This window comes from Aplidium turbinatum, chromosome 3 (genome assembly GCF_918807975.1).
Source record: "Aplidium turbinatum chromosome 3, kaAplTurb1.1, whole genome shotgun sequence".
NCBI lineage: Eukaryota > Metazoa > Chordata > Ascidiacea > Aplousobranchia > Polyclinidae > Aplidium > Aplidium turbinatum.
Window position 1 is genome coordinate 16,433,206 of NC_137474.1, and position 16,924 is coordinate 16,450,129.

A 16,924-nucleotide genomic window follows, 5' to 3' on the forward strand; every position below is an offset into this window, starting at 1 on the left:
TGCAAATGCGACTGTCCAGAAATTGTACTTTGACAATTACGGACATCATTTGACAGTCCATAACTACTCTAGCAATGATATTGTTGTTGCAGCTGTCTTAGACCACAGGTCGGCAACCTTTAGCATTAAAAGAGCCATTTGGTTGTGTCTCCATCAAACTAAACCCTGCTCTGAGCCTCACCATATAATTGACTGCTTACAGCAAAAACCTAATGCTTACAGGAAAGCCTTTTGTTTGAGTTATTCAGCCGCACCCTGTAGAACTGAGTTGTAGTTACCATTCCAACAGCTGTCAACTCTTAACATGACTGGGAAACACAACTAATCAGTTAATCGGAAACGTAACCAAAATGGTACCAATTTTTTTTACTTTTTGGTACTCCAGAGTACCAATCGGCAACACTGGCTACAAAGGTTAAGTGTTGTGCCTCTTTTTCACAACTATTCGGTTTTTGATTATTGCACCACAATGGTTTAATTGTGACACGACCTAGTACAAAAAAGTATCACAAGAGCCAAAGCGCACAGATAAAAGAGCCGCATGCGCCTCCGGAGCCGCAGGTTGCCGACCGCTGGTCTAAGAGTTACTGCAGTTTAGGAATTACCAGGGTTGTGAAATATTTTTTTTGAAGATAATTAAATTTCTTATTCCTCAAAAAGTCACTGTGACAATTTTAAGCATCGATTAATCTTAAATGAAAAAATGTGCATTAACTTGAGAGCAATGAGTTTATTAAACTTGGTTGCAAATTTTTTGCTTAACTGTATCATTTGTGGACATGCCAGGTAGCCCTGGTTACTTCCGGTCTGACAGTTACTTCTAAATTGCAACTCTGCGGTAGCAGCCCAGAGGTTACTGCTATTTTAAGTAAGCGTGCTGTTTGAAAATAACTTTGAATGAACGTGACTTCAATCGCACTGCAGTATATAACCTTGTGAAATTTTATTTTGTATGTTATTCGCTCTGAGGATGCGCATTGTCATAGTGCGCGAAACGTCAGTGAAGCAATAAACCATCTTGTTTGTTTTTACTTTCAATTTCATCAGATGAACGTTGCAACTAGTGCTAGAAACGATAATTGTCCTAATGAACAAACTTTTCAGTTTTCAGTATTCAATGAACTTGTAGATGGTCGGAAAATTATGCAGTTACAACTTTTTTTGCATATATTTTACAATTAGACAATAGAGCAAACTGTAAAACTATGGCTGAAAAAGTTATTGGCAATGTGGAAAAGTTTAAAGATTTTGCAAATTTGTTTTTTCAAAGAAAATCCATCTCTATACGATTTAACATTTCTTGTTTTCTGAATTACAAGGATTGGATACCAACAAATGTCTGCTTTATCTGATGGCATTTCTCCATGCCATGTTCGGCAAATCTTCAAATCGTATATACATCTTTTCGAATGTTGTTGAGCCAACACTTTTGAGGACTTCCTCGAGGATTATTCCCATGGTCATCAAAGGACTGTATTTTCTCTTTGACCACGTAACTGCATACATGCACAATTGCACATGTTTGTAAAGGCACAGCCTTTTATATGACATCGTTAAGCTAATGGATGCTAAGCCCTGATCTCAGCTATTCTATTGTAGCATGGTATTGTCATTGTGACATAGCCAATTTTACTCTTTAACAGTGGTAGGTAATGTCTCACTGTGCCAACACTAACTATGTTAAGCCTATACTTTGTCAATAAGTACTTTGTCTTTACATAAATTAGTAGTCAAAATTGATCAAACACAGTCTATAACTTTGCTTTTAACTTTTTTAAATTATAAAAATCTTCACTTCACTAGTGTTGCCATGTCATCTTGTGAGTTTCAGCATGGCTACCAAAATCTAGTTAATATTTTGCATGTTGCATGTTTCAAACAGTTTTTTTATGGAAACACAACAATGATTTTTAAAGTTTGGTTTAAACTTTATCTTAGTTTGTTAAACCTGCTGCAACCATCACATATGGCAACCTTAGTTTGATAACTTTGGTCTGAAGCAACTTCCGGACCTTTACACTGTAGTAGAAATTTGTTAATTTTGAAGGCTCAGTACATTCAGCTTATTTACTCGGTGTTTAATTAGTTAATTAGTTTATTTGAGGTTTATCCAAAAAATCAACTCGATTTATGTAATTTTTTATTTGCTTCTGATGTATTGCTCTATGGCTCTGAAACATGGGCTACTTTATCAAGCGCCTACAATGTAATGACAGAGCGATGGTAAGATGGACCTGGCTAGTCAAGCCTGAAGACAACATCCAGTTTGAGACTCTTCTATCAAAGCTCAAAATAAAAGACATCAGTGAAGTCCTCCAATTAGGCAGACTGAGATGGACTCTGCCAACCCAATAAATTGCGAGGTGTGGAGGGGAAGACTTCGTTCTCGACAGACAGACAGGCCACACCGTCGACATGAGGATTAATTCATGACATCATCAAAATTGGTCGTTGATGATGATAATGTATCTGTTGACCAGTACAAACATTTTGAGGTTATCGTTACCATATAATATGGTACCGTAGCCTATCCAAATTTGTACTTTCAGAAATACAATCAATCATAATTATACTGTATAAAATTATCATTTGCTGCCTCCGCTTGCAGCAGATTGCGCATCAACATGGGTTACTTGACAGGGTTCCATGTGATTTTATGAGCCGTACTGCTTCCATGCTGGCTCAAGGCAAATTGGAAAAGGTGATATGTCACCAGATTGCTGTATATATATAAAGCCATTGTCATATTGTTTAAGGTTAATTAGTATATTTGTTTATTAGTCTATTGACACTGATAGTTACCAATTTATTGTCCTATTGTAGTTATTCATAGGAGTATGGCTGCAACAGCAGCTCAAAGTAGTTATGAGCAGAAAAAGAGAAAGCTGGAAGAAGATGTAAGTTTCCTTTCTTTGAATATATACTACAGTATACTTTTAAAACACATTTCATTTAAAGTTAGAAAGTACTTCTCTGATTTGATCAGTTGGTTTTATAACATTGTCGGGGTTCAATTTCCAACATTGGAAGTAATTTTTCACTTGATAGAAGAACTGCTTCATCATATTATGATTTCAATGCAGTTGAAATGTACAATGGTGTTCCAGTGACAACTTCTCTGTCATCTGTATTTGTTGTCTTTTTCATGACATAGCTAATCATGCACCTCAATGTATTTATGTACACCTGTGTAACATGTTTGTTACAAGAATTTTAACATTGATTGGTTGAGTCTTTATCGTTTTGGACTGTTCTGTGGGAGCTTAATCCTGGCAGTTTTGCATACTTGTAGAGGCTTTGAACCACTGAGGCAAGCTAGGTCACCGAAATAAACAGAGTGAAATTCTTGAAGTGTTGTTGCTGGGGAATTATTCCATTCACTACGTGTCGCTGAATGGAGAGCAGTCCTTAGATTGCATTGCTCAAGTACACACCCCAAGTGTTGAGCCAGTGCCACTTAATCTTGAAGCTTGTTCGTTCATGAAGCACATGCTAACCAACTGAGCTATCGGGGAAAACCATTACATAATCATATCTGCCTGACGCCTGTGATTTATCATAGAATTTGAATTATAAACTTACACCTAACAATCACTCAAAAATGCAAGTGTAAACCTTTCATGAAGGTTTTTTTTTTCGAAGTAGACATTTTTTAATGCATCAATTACATAAATAAGGTGATGCCTCAATGTATAGGCTGCTATGCCAGTATGCCTGCAAAATTCTACTATGTTGTTATTTTAGTACCGATATTCCCGTATTCTGATATACAGTATTTCTAACCTTTTTTGTTCTACTAGAACAAGAACTTCTGTCAAGTGTTTTTGGACAGTCCCAACTTTATTTTCTTAATTTTTTTCTGTTTGAAATTGAGTGCTCACTCTTATAATGCTGATATCTTTTGTTTTTAAGTGTCACATCACTATTCACTATTGTTGCATAGTCAGTATTATAACTATGAAAAGATAAGTGCAAATAGGTGTCAATTGCATGTCACTTCAAAAACAACCAAGTTATGCAGAGAATGTATGATACATAATGATCATATAATTATATATATTGGTTTTGTTGACAGATATCTAATCTTCAGCATGTGATAAACCTCACAAAAGCATCAATCACTAGTTTGAACCAAAAGTTTGGTGGGAAAAGCAATCCACCCCCCATATATCTGCAGGTATGTCTATTTTGTAATGCAGTAATTCAACATGAAAACATGGATAATAAAGTCAGGCAAACTTGCATTAGCTGTGTATTTGTGCTCATTGACAAACACTTTGCTTAACAAGAGTAAGCCTTTGTTTTCTAGCAATTAAAGCTGCAAGAAACAAACAATTTTTGAAGTATTTTGTTTCCTTTCAAGGCAAAAATATTTCTCTTGATTTTGTTGCATTTAACTTTATAATACAGTACAAGCAATTTATTTTCCATTGTCTGCTCCTAGCTAACGAAAATGATTTGCAAAACGTCAAGTTTGTGAGAGTTTAGAATTTAAGTATAATATTTTGTTTTAGTTTCAAATTAAAAGTTCTTTTGAAGAGTCTCAATTGGTTTTGACCATTTTAACCAAAAAAATTTAACAACCCTAAGTCACAACTATTCAATTGAAATTTACACTTGAGCTAAGTTTTTCTGACTTTGCTTTTTAATTATCACACCATTTTTGTTTCATTGTGACATAAACAATCTGTGCTACAAACTGCATCACTTTGTAAATTAAAACAAAAAGTTTTATTTTCGCTAATGCAAAAGACAGTTTCAAAGAGCAATGTTAACTTGAGAAATGACCTTATGGACCTAAAGAATCAATCACTCAATGGAATTACTGTAATTTGAAATTTACTGCTTATATCCAGAGCTAAATTGTTTGAAACCATTCTGGACAATTTTACAATTCACAACTTTTAGGTGCAGACATATAGGCCTCTGCCAACCATGCTGTTGTGTCAATATATTTACGTTCCGGCTCACTGTGATCAGATGGTTTCAATGCTATTTCTAGTAAAGTGCATCCTACTGTGGGCTTGGTGGTTGCAACAGCTTTGTATGTTTTATTGATACATCCATCAGATTACTGCACCTAATATTATACTACCCAATATAAAATACAAACAAAGTAGTGTTGGATGCATTTGCATGCTATCAGCAAAACATATGAACTATCAAGAACCAGATAAAAAACTATTAATTTGTGTAAACCTCTTCATCAAGCAAGGTAGTGGTTTTGTCAAAGTCAAACTGTAAGAATTTCCTCGTGAAGTAGGCCTACCTGTACCCCACAATTTCTACATGTGACATAAACTCGTCGTCATTAACTTATTTAATTGCTACTTGCTTAAGTACATTTCAATCATCACAACTTTCTGCATATTAAAGTAATTTGCGTTCTTCTGGTGTCTATTTACTAGGTTACCTTCTGATGTTAAAGATGATAACTAGCTTTTTGTATTTCCGACGTTTCGTCAGTCAGCACGTCTGACTTTATCAAGGTAGCTAAAAAACAGGTTAACACAACCTGTTCAGCAACGATGGCACAACACAAAAACATACTGATAAAATGAATAAAGTAAAGCAGCAAGAATCAGAGTTTATTCATTTTATCAGTATGTTTTTGTGTTGTGCCATCGTTGCTGAACAGGTTGTGTTAACCTGTTTTTTAGCTACCTTGATAAAGTCAGTCGTGCTGACTGACAAAACGTCGGAAATACAAAAAGCTAGTTATCATCTTTAACATCAGGAGGTAACCTAGTATATAGTCACCAGAAGAACGCAAATTACTTTAATTATCAAATGCCTGGTGAACAGTCTCTCTCTGTTTTTTTCTGCATATTTTTATGGTTTGTTTCCAAATTTTATGTGGAAAGCGTTCAGCAGAGCAGTTTTCCATTTTAAAGCTACTAAAATAGGAAATTCAGTAAAGTTAGTACTGGAAATAAAAACAATCAGGTTTGGTAACTGAATAAAATATCAATTTACATTGTGACTTTGTGGTGGGCCAAATAAACTGTTTTCAGACCACACTTGCCCTGGAGGGCGGAAATTGGGGTATGTTGCCCTATTTTTCAAACGGAATGGCCCGTTTCGGCGAGTCCGATTCGGCGATTTTTTGAAAGGAAATTATCGGGTACCGTAGCCTAATTATCATTGCCGTTTTTACATCGTTTTAACGTCGCTAAACGTTGAAATCGTGCAGAAAAAAATAAAATGTTGAACTATTAAATTAAAATTCGTCATGTTTATGTCATTCGTCATGTTTATGTCTATAAGTTAGTACTTTTGAATAGTTAAAATGATTAGTTTGGATGAACAAATGTGTGGCCTACAGCTTGTATTGAAAGGAAATTATCGGGTACCGTAGCCTAGTTATCCCAACCAATTCATTTTTACATTGATTCAACGTCTGAATATTGAATAATATTCAATCATTGGATTTGCAGAAGGCGTCGTTTGATTTTTAAAAAATCGCCGAATAGAGAACTCGCCGAATCGGATTAGCCGAATCGGACTCGCCGAATAGTAGCAGGCCCTTTTTCAAATGTGTCATATTTTTTGATAAAATTAAATAAGTGCATTCTACGGAGCACGTCTTTTAGGTGCAGACAGTTAGGTTCCTGCCAATAACTAGCAAATTATATTGTATAAGATTAGTCTACCGTACTCATTACTCAGCTTGCATGACGATAATTTTTTAATTTGCAGCAACTAGTTTAGTCGTTGGATAAATTTGGTATTGAAAATAAACAATATGATAACTGATATAGCAGTTAGCACTATTATTAACGTCGCAAATTAGGTTCTCGGCAGCCGATTTGCAGCAGGAATTGACAGCATATTATGATGTTTTACATAGTTAGCTTACTCAACCCAATCAACCACGCGTATTGAGGGTACGTTCAGTGGAGTATAATATGCAGGACTTGTTGCTGGGGAAGGACATTCGATATATTTTGACGTTTTTGGTCAAGAGTAGCCTAATGTCAAGCATGCTTAATAGTCTGACCAAGGTTTGAGGTAGCCTAGGCTATCTGTTGGTGAAATAGTCTTTTCTGGGAATAGCCCCTAAATGACCGGGCACCCTAGTACGCTGCACCTAAATATGCTGACGCCACAATGCACGCACCTATTAGGCAGGCACCTAACTGTCGGCACCTAAAAGACATGGACCCGTAATCTGCTTAGTGTCATCTATTTTATGTTTTTATAAGATGATGTACATTAGGATAACTAGTGCAAAAGTTGCGTTAGTGCACTTGTTGGGGTTGTACAATGTACATCTTCAGTTGCTTTTATTCTTTTAAACTACAAAGACTTACGTCAATTTATGTTTCAATTTGTAGGAGTATCAAGAAATGACCGATCGTTTAGCTGAGCATCAAAAATGTCTTGAAGATTTAAACGACACACTCGAACAAGAGCAGGATGGTGCGAATTGTCATGGACGATCTCATTCTCACACGCAGGGTGGTAGTGCTTCTGCTGCGTCACGAATGAACACTGCAAACCAGATATTTTTTCCCACCCCACCTGTAACCCAACTTAATGGGCAACATTATAATTTCTCTTGTTCGGGTAAGCTGCTATGTATTTGCACATTGTTTTTGATACCACTATGCCAACGAAAAGAATATTAGCAATTTCACCTAGTTTCTAATCAATTAGTTTATTGCGGTGCCCTAAATAACTGCGGTGTGATTTTAAGTTAGAGTTCTAGAAACAAGTAGGTTTCAAAATCTTAATTTGATAGTAAAAAGTTAATTTTTCTTCGTTTGGTCAATTTTTCAATTTTAGGTCAATGAAGTCAATTTTACGTAATTGACACGTCCAGTCCAATCGTTTGTGAAAAAAATGACTTTAACAAATTTTTGTTCATCAATCTCTTGTGCTTCGTTTAGCATCCTTACATTATAAACACTTCAAACAATGACGACATTTCTAAAATAATGTACATTGAAAGACCAGAAAGTTAATGTAGCGCCTGTTCGACACCTCTTGAAAGCATATGGCTGTGTCTTTGGCAAGACACTGGAAGACGTGCCTTAGATTGTACAGAATAATGAGCTGCTCTAGTGAGAAATGCCTCCGGCCCTTCCTAGGTTTATGGCCTGCTGAACTTAACATTACGTCACATTTCAACTCTTGTTCTTGGTGAAGTTAGTTGCCTGCTTAATGCTTTCACAGCCTTCAGATGAGGTTATATTCTGTTGAAGATTTTAATGTTTTTTCGCTGATGTAGGCTCATTTTAAAATACAAGAAACAATGGTTCATTTAGTTAAATTTTCGTTAGGTCAATAAAGTCAATTTTTTTTAAGTTTACAGTCAATTTTTCTGGATTTTTAGGTCAATAAAAACTTTCCCTACTAATCATTTAAAGTGTAGCGAATTAGTCATACAGTGGCAACCCATCGCACATTGTATTGTGGACATTATTAAAAGTTTGTTTCTCGGCCGTCGAGTGTAGCAAGAATTGGCAGCAATAGACACGTGTTTCGCCCATGAGGCTGGGCTCATCAGTATCGCACCAACGAATTCATGCCACATGGTTCTCAACTGCTACTTTTGTCAGTCAAATGAATCCTTACCTTTGTGGAAAGAAAACAATTAGACTAACTGTCGTCAAGTGGTATGAATTAGTGGTGCGATACTGATGTGCCCAGCCTCATGGGAGAAACACGTGTAGACCTATTGCTGTCAATTCTTGCTACACTCGACTGCCGAGAAACACATGTGTTTGGAAAGTCTTGATGGCTAGTATGGACGCTCCACCGGCATGGTGAGCGAAACACAATGCTCGCTGTTCTATAGTGGGTAGTCAGGTAGTGTTGACGCCAGGAAGATCGCTCCTTCTCAACATTATTAACAGTTTTGTGAAACGGGTTTATCTCCTTTATTATGTGGAACAAACCAGCAGTGGTGTGTTTATTGTTAAGTGTTTTAGGATTATGGAGTAATGGAGATTTGTAAGAGCAAATGTTGTTGCCGTCCAATAACGATTTTTCAACCAATCTATTTGTTACAACACTTCAAGCGTCATACCATATTGCACAAGTGTAATACCGGTGTTGTATTGCAATTAAAATGAAACTGGTACCGTTTTGAATGTTATGGTATTGTTTCATCGCAAGTAAAACAATTGTGATGCTAAGTTTCCAGCTAGTAAAATCCGTCCGTTTTGCATTGATTCAACCTCTGCAGATGTTGAATCAATGTAAAATGGAAGGATTTTGCTAACTGGGTGAGAAGTTCCATTTTCATGCCATTCGCAGACTCTCCTCATTCGCCAAGCATGCCTTCAGGAAAAGGTGGGTCAGAGAAGCCTATTGGAACAATACGAATTTATCTACCCAATGGCAAGACAACGGTACGCTGCTGCAAATAATTAATGTGTTTTATTTAATTCACGAAAAAATGTAATGCTTAGGACTAGGAGCAAAATGGTTGGATCGGAACGCCTGGTCAATGTAACTATACATAAAGATCCCAAAATGTAGCTTAGCACACGGGTTTAGTATCTACATTTTGGGCTCTTTATTTTTTATTCAAATCTAATGTTAGCTTACTGTTAACTTCGTTGGACAAATTACAAGCAAGTTTTGAATGAACTTCTTGAGGTTTGACAATTTTTCGTGAACTGCGCAAAGATGTACGCCGTACGGTTGAAGAAACATCAAATAAATAGATGGTTGACTGTGTCGGCAGTTTGATAGTTCTGTTTCTGCCAACACACCACTGCAATCACATTGCAGCATGCAGTGAGGTTTAGTTTCTTTTCACTTCCTTGCCGTTCCTTTCAAATCACATTACACGAAATCGCCTGCGTACAACTTTCTATATATAAACATTGCTGCAGTGACTTTTGCAAGCCTGCTGCTTTTCCAGTTTCGAAAGGAAATAAATTTGCTCAAACCTTTATATAGATTTCTATTGGAGCAACTGCATCATGATCGCTTAATTGGATTTCTATATACTTTGTGATGGCATAATGCATATGCATCGTGATTGCTAGAAATGCCAGTTCTGGACTTTGTTTTTTAGTGAATAACTTGAACCCGTAGCATTTTCTTGATACTTTTATCATACATATGGCTTGATTGTAATTTCACGCTTTGTCAATGTTGTTTCTCCTGGTGTGGTTACGTCTGTTACAAACAGCGTGAAGCAGAAAGATTGTTTGTCCATAATTTCGTCTAGTGCAAAAACTTTGTATTTTTGCGTGTTACTGTGATATTACACTGAAGTGGTTTCGATTTAAAAGATTTCATTAGAGCAGGACTTCCGAAACGTTTAGTCTCCTTAAATTTTCTGCGACCCTTCACGATTAAAACGATGAACACTGCAAAGTATACATTTGTGATGTTTATGGAAAGTTTTAATTCGAATGAAAACTTAAAACAAGCTAACGATAGACTACTCAAAACATAGTTTGCAGTTTATATGTAGCCAAAATCATACACATTTATTCAGTGTGATAGGTGCGACCGCTCCTGCTACAAAGCAAGTCCAGCCGTGGCTCAATGTTGGTTAACGCTGGTGGTTTCAATGTTGCTTAGGCTGTTTTGTTTTGATTGCGATCAACGTTGATTCGCACAAGTTGTCGTCGTCGGCTCCAGCTCGTGTCCGAGCATTGGTTTTGACTTCAAATCGGATTTGGATGTTGATGTTGGATGTGCTTTGGAGGGCTTACGTTTGTTCAGTTTTTTAAGCAATTCTGACCAATAGCATAATTTCAACAGCCAGATGTCATAGCGAAAATGGTGGACCAAGTCTAAATTTTGTTTCGTTAGAAAAATCACGGCTTTAATTTTCAAAGCTAATAGACTTTTTAAAAGTTTGAGCTTTGAAAGCCATCTTACTTCACATTGCCACAAACTGGTTTTAAATTTCAACCCAATGTTACCATGTGCATCAAATTGCAAACATACGGGTATGGGGTGCACGACTCTCAATAAAGTTAATTACTCGCACAGAAGTGTTAATATGCAGGATTGCAGGACTTCGTGTAAAACTGGTACACTCTCTGCGACCCCTGAAGTTCGTTACGTGACTCTTCACAGGATCGCGACCCCCAGTTTGGGAAGGACTGATTTAGTGGATTTTTACAGGCTTTAAAACTTGCGTCACGTAAAATATGGCAAAACGTGACTTTAATTAGCTGGTTGTATCAGCTGATATTGGGTATAGTTATATTTTCATTTTTTTAAGGTTGAATAATGTGAAAAGCATATGACAGTTTGATCAGTGACTTGTTTTCAGTTGCCTCCCACGCTTTCCCTTCCAACGGTTTCATTACTCGTTTGTACACTTTTCTTGAATAGTATCCTTTTCATTACATACCAGAGAAGACGTCTGCTCAGTCTTGACGATATATAGTTGTTTATATTTTTAGCATTAGTGAGATGCGTCAAAATTTGGATTCTTTTGTATTTTATGTATGGAAAAACTACATTCCGGCAGGGCCAGCACTTATGATGTAATGAACAGCTTTGTTGATCCTTCATGTCCATGTCTAAGCATTGGAGTAACGGAGCAATACCATAAACGCAACACTACTACGCTGGTTTTAAGGGACAGCCCCAATGGTCAATTGTTTGAGCTTGTTGCGGTGTGCAAGGTGATCTTGATATGCGGCATGCGCTAAAGACTTTTTCCGCCTGCCTGAACGAAGAGCGTGAATGAAGAGCGTAAATTATGAATGGTGCTTTTGTGGCTCATCAAGTTTTTCAGCGTTTAAGCGCAACATAAAAAGTAGAAGCGATGTCAACATCTGAATGTGTTTCTTGGCTATTGTGTCAGTTCATTGCTGCATATTCAGAGCAAATATTTTATCGACGTAATTTTCTCTACTGGCGGGAATTTACGCGTTATATGAAGTGATGTTTGTTTTTCTAGTCATGCTATCCTTTTTGCATTAGATGGAAGGTTATACTGTATAACGGGATTTTGAAGCCTCACAGCTTGAACTGCCTGACTTGACAATTTTGTATTTTGTGTCATAGTTTTTTAAAAGATTATGACGATGTTTTTGCACTTGATGATCGTTTCCTACTTGTGTTTTTTGTGAACTGTTTCTCATATTCAGGACAACCTACTTGTTAAAGCTTGCAAAATTGTTGTAAGACATTTTGCATTTCAGGTTGGAGCTGTGCCTGGCAAGCGATTGGAAGAAGTTCTTCTCAAGTCAGCTCGACTTAAAAGCCTTCGAGACAAAGCAGACCAATGTAGTGTTTATAAGTTCGGAACTGAGTGAGTAGAATGCAGTTTAATTGGGCACCCATTTTGAGAATCATCTCCTTTGTATTTTTTGTTGTGTTATGAAGCAATCCGCAAGGGATTGCCGAAACCACGTCACACGTAACAAACGAGAAATGATTTCCTATCATCTAGTGCTGAGTTTAATAAAACACGATAAATTGGCTGTGTAATATATAGGAATGTCTGGCCCAAAATAAGTGACAGAACAGTCTCCCTTCGAATTGTTAAACAGGAACCCGTGTAAAAACATAGGCACCCGTGATGCATCACACGTTTTACTAGAAAGGCAAAGGAATGTTACGCCTACCTTTGCAAGCTTTTTGACTCAAGACACACCTACAAAACTTGCAAAATTCCCTGCATCCTGACCAAAAATTTAACCAAAATCAAACAATTATCCCATTTTTAGCTTTTTATTATAGATTGATGAGATATTTATGTTTCAACAAGCGTACCTTCTACACAGCCTGAGTACAGCAGGTGAAGGCAATTAAGAAATCTAAATTGTCGACCTTTTCCAGTCGCACGCTAGTTATAAGATGCTGCTTTACTTTAGAAGCATCCGAAATCAAAGCAGTTCCTATGCAATACATCAACAATGTCACCAATCATGGAAGTAAATTAGAAAAACGTAGAAAAAAACATGCTACTAAGTTAACAATTTAGTGGTGGCGTAATTTGTGGGTGTAATGGAAATGTCTTGCTTTGAGCTGTTTGGGTTTATTTGGCGTAAATCTTGTAATCGTGTAACTTGAGAAATTTGCAAGATTTACAAAAAAGATCAAGAACCAGTTTATCGCCTGCAGACGTTGAATCAATGTAAAAAAACGGTTGATTTGTTGTCTAGGAACTGACACTCTGACAATTGGCGGCCGAAACTGAACGCTCATGTACAAACAATCATGTCACCTGGCGACCCACATCTCAAGAATGTCTTGTGACTGCTAATTTGTTTATTCAATGTGCCAAAGCCAATGTTGCCGATTTATTTATTCTTTGGTGACGTGTGCTTTGGTTTGAAATTAGACGAGGTGGCTATTTTAAGCCCATGACGCTCGGTTATGAGTAGCTGCTTTTATTTGTTATGCTGACCCGAACATCGACTTACAACGTCACATAAAATTGCACAAGATTTACTATTTTTACAGCGGGCGCAATAGCAGTGAATGTTCGAATAACACGAAAGTTCATCTCGTGGTTTGCATACGGTTGGTGCGTGTGTTGCAATTTGCAACAGTAGCTACAGCATTGTTGGGATTTGTAAAAATCTAAAAGCGTTTTTGCAAAGAAGAGTGGACACTTTTGAACACGTTGATTTCTAAACCCACCATTCTGAATGATCCTTGTCTTAGGCTTGTTTTAAAATTTCAAATAGAAAAAGAAAAACCGGACTTAAGTTTAAAGTTGAAACTTTTATGCTGAAAGACAGTAAGCGTCTTGAAAATGAAGTTTAAAAAAAAAAACTTTTTGAACGTACGTAAAAAACGTAAAAAAACTTTTAGCCAACAATGCGCTATACCTAAAACCTTTTTTTCAGCGAACCCGTTGAGTTGAACATCGATTCTGGAACACTGGTGGGAGTGGAACTTGAGTTGCGGACTGAAAATAAAACATTTAATAAATCAACAAGGATTTTACAAGCCAACCACAATTTTGTAAGTCAAATTGCCTGATGCTATTAGTTATTTTCGTATTTACCTTCTTCTTACCTTCATGGGGAACGGCCACTAAAAGTGCATATTGACAGCAACTTTTATAACAGTAGTTTTTTATTTCATATCATATCTTTCTAAATGCTTTTAATGGTCTAGTGGTCTACATAATCGCTATTGTTAACACCTCTTGAAAGCCTGATGTTTGCCCATGTTTTAGTTATCACGTCGTTCTGGTACAGCCTATGCATGGTGAAACGTTTCAAGGAGTATTACGTCTGCATTCAAGTTATCATGTTGGTTTTGCCACCTTTGCCGTCATGAAGAACGTGTGGCAATATACTGTAAATATGGTTATCAATTGCCACTTTGAATCGTCTGTAGTACTTGAAGTTATATTCTTCAAGTTTCTTACTAATAGATTTTGGTTGTGGTATTCAAATTGATGACTTTCCCCGTTCTTCCACGTGATTGGCCGAACTAAGTTTTCACCGACCAATCAGATTGGCTTAGTTTTCACCGAGTCGGCTAAGTTTTCACCGACCAATCAGATTTGGCAATTGTAATCAGATTGGCTTCCTTGCCTTCCCGTCCACTTAATCTAAATCTTCAACCACCGGGTGTAAGCCTGGATACGACAAACAACCGACCAATGGAGACTGGGTCTTCACATAGCGGTCTGAGAATACAAACTCGGAACCAAACTGTGACAAACTTCTTTGTTCCAACGTTTCGCTCTTAGTGTATACAAATCCACGTCGGTAGATGCATAGAATTATCAACAACTTTGAAATTTCACGATATTTGCATATTTGCATTTTTTGCATATTATTATCCTATTGCGCTCGGCATTTACTTTCATGACTAAGGCATTGTTTAACTTTTTCTGTGAAGGCAACATTACTGAGAAAATACTGCAATCGCTACAATATACTCCGCTTTCCTTTTGCAGGTGAGGAAAACTTACTTCGTCCTGACCTACTGTGATATGTGCAATCGCATTCTATTCCAAGGCGTCACATGTAAGATGTGTGGGTTTAAACTCCACCAAAAGTGTGTCCAAGGGGTGCCTGACTTCTGCATAACCCGTGGTCAAATGATGATGATTGAGTAAGTAATAATGCTGATTTACAAACAAAATAGAGGTCATTTTTCATTTTTAGTCTTAAACTTCTGTTTTCAACTGTTATGAATTGGCAAATTAATTTAGTTTTTTTTTTATTCTATTTTTATCCATCTAATTTAACATTGCCTGATCAGTGATCACTTTTCTTAAGCGACCTTTCCGGTTCCAAAAGTGCTCATTTCTCTGTTGTGAACCATTGCCCTGCCAGCATAATTGGTCCTGTTTGTATTTATTCTACAGTACGTCAATGTAATGTTAGCAATTCCATTTTGTAATCTTAGTTATAGACCATGTGGTTGTATGTGTCACGACTTCTATTTTTAGAGAGAAAATTCGACCCCAAACGCCATCTCCTGACTCCCCAAATACCCCCACTGAAATGTGGACTCCCACGGTAAGTACCTTCCTCACTTGAAAGAACGAAAGATGTTGTTTTGTAATGCTTACGTAACGAACCGTAACTAAATGTCCATTATGTCTTAAATAAGTATTGTTAAAGAACAATACTCTTTACATCACAATTAAAAAGAACCATTATAATTTTTTCGAAACCGTCAAGCGCAACTTGTGTCTTGGTGTACTCATTTGGTATGTTAATATGGTTAGTCTATCTGCTATTCTAGTAACTCAACACTTCAACCAATGATAATCTTTCATTGGTTTTCTCGGTGTAGTCGGGTGGTACGTTTATCGTCACGTGTAGTCTTCAATTTTTGCATGCAGGACCATATTGGTAATCTGTGATCTCAGTTATTTAAGAGAAGGGAGCGTATGACAGACGTCTTCAGTTTAGACGTATGCTAAATATGGTTGTAAATCATGGGAATCAATGTATTTTACATTTCAACTTGTCACAATTCTACCTCGACTGAAATCACAATATCTGGTTGTGTTTATGTTTGTGAACGTTAGCAATCGTAAATCGTCACTTCAATCTACAAATTGCACTGTAATGACTTGCTTTTTGCAATTCACTCATTCGGTTTGCACTTGCCACACGCATCTATGAACCTGCTGTGGTCCCAACCAGCATGTCAGTCGTTTTGATGTTGAAAAGGAATTGATTTGTTGGCTGGGCTGTTGTCGCAATCAAAAATGAAATAATGTGGGCTACACTACACCCAACATCACGGGATGATCTGCAATCCGTGTTCATTAAGCTCAGCGATGAAACTCAAATGGCGCTTGGTTCAGTTGCGAATCTCCACAATATACAAATGGTCAAACTGAATGTGAGCATGCATTAATTCAAAGAACCAATTTAAAGGATATTTATCCAGTCCAGGTTGCACAATGTGGAATCACCGTAGCGACTGGTTTTTGTTACGAGGATCTTTATTTTCAAATTCATCTCTTCTTGGTTTGATCATGCTTCAATTGGAATAATTTTATCACGAGTAGCGTTGTACTAGTGAGGCGTAGAGGTCAAAACACCGCAGTTAACCACTTTCCCATATGAAGTGTGTGACAAGAAACTTTTTTAGTATTTTTTTCGCAGCGTTTAGCAACCTCTCAGCGTGATCACTAGTGTCTGTGCCAATCGATAACAGATGTCGATTGTCGCTAGAAGGTGCTACTTTTCTGACAATTTTAATGTCATATTAACTGGGGCAAATTTTTATTTGCCCAAATATATATTAAAAAAAAATTGACTTTATTGACCTAACAAAAATTTGACTTAATGAACCATTGTTTCTTGCATTTTATGTTTAAATTAAGTCTGCTTGAACCAAAAAAAAGATGTAACTCAATAAAAAAACATTAAAATTCTCAACAGAATATATTAGGCACGACTGAAGACTATACTAGCAGGCAACGAACTCCACAACGAACATCTCGTTCACTAAGAACAAAAGTATTAATATGACGTAATGTTCAGTTCAGTAGGTCGTAGCA

The 16,924-nt window shown here is 36.9% G+C and overlaps 1 protein-coding gene across 1 annotated transcript in view; it reads left to right on the top strand.

Moving 5' to 3' along the window:
* The first annotated feature begins 646 nt into the window (after window positions 1-646).
* Window positions 647-16,924, top strand: part of LOC145766201 (serine/threonine-protein kinase A-Raf-like) — a 28,284-nt gene continuing 12,006 nt past the window's right edge. Inside the window, exons 1-8 of the mRNA XM_082577864.1 lie at window positions 647-2,897; window positions 4,076-4,177; window positions 7,338-7,569; window positions 9,265-9,359; window positions 12,132-12,241; window positions 13,788-13,905; window positions 14,855-15,012; window positions 15,353-15,422. Of these exons, the coding sequence (XP_082433990.1) occupies window positions 2,838-2,897; window positions 4,076-4,177; window positions 7,338-7,569; window positions 9,265-9,359; window positions 12,132-12,241; window positions 13,788-13,905; window positions 14,855-15,012; window positions 15,353-15,422 (945 nt within the window). The 5' untranslated portion in view covers window positions 647-2,837. The remainder of the gene's footprint in view (window positions 2,898-4,075; window positions 4,178-7,337; window positions 7,570-9,264; window positions 9,360-12,131; window positions 12,242-13,787; window positions 13,906-14,854; window positions 15,013-15,352; window positions 15,423-16,924) is intronic.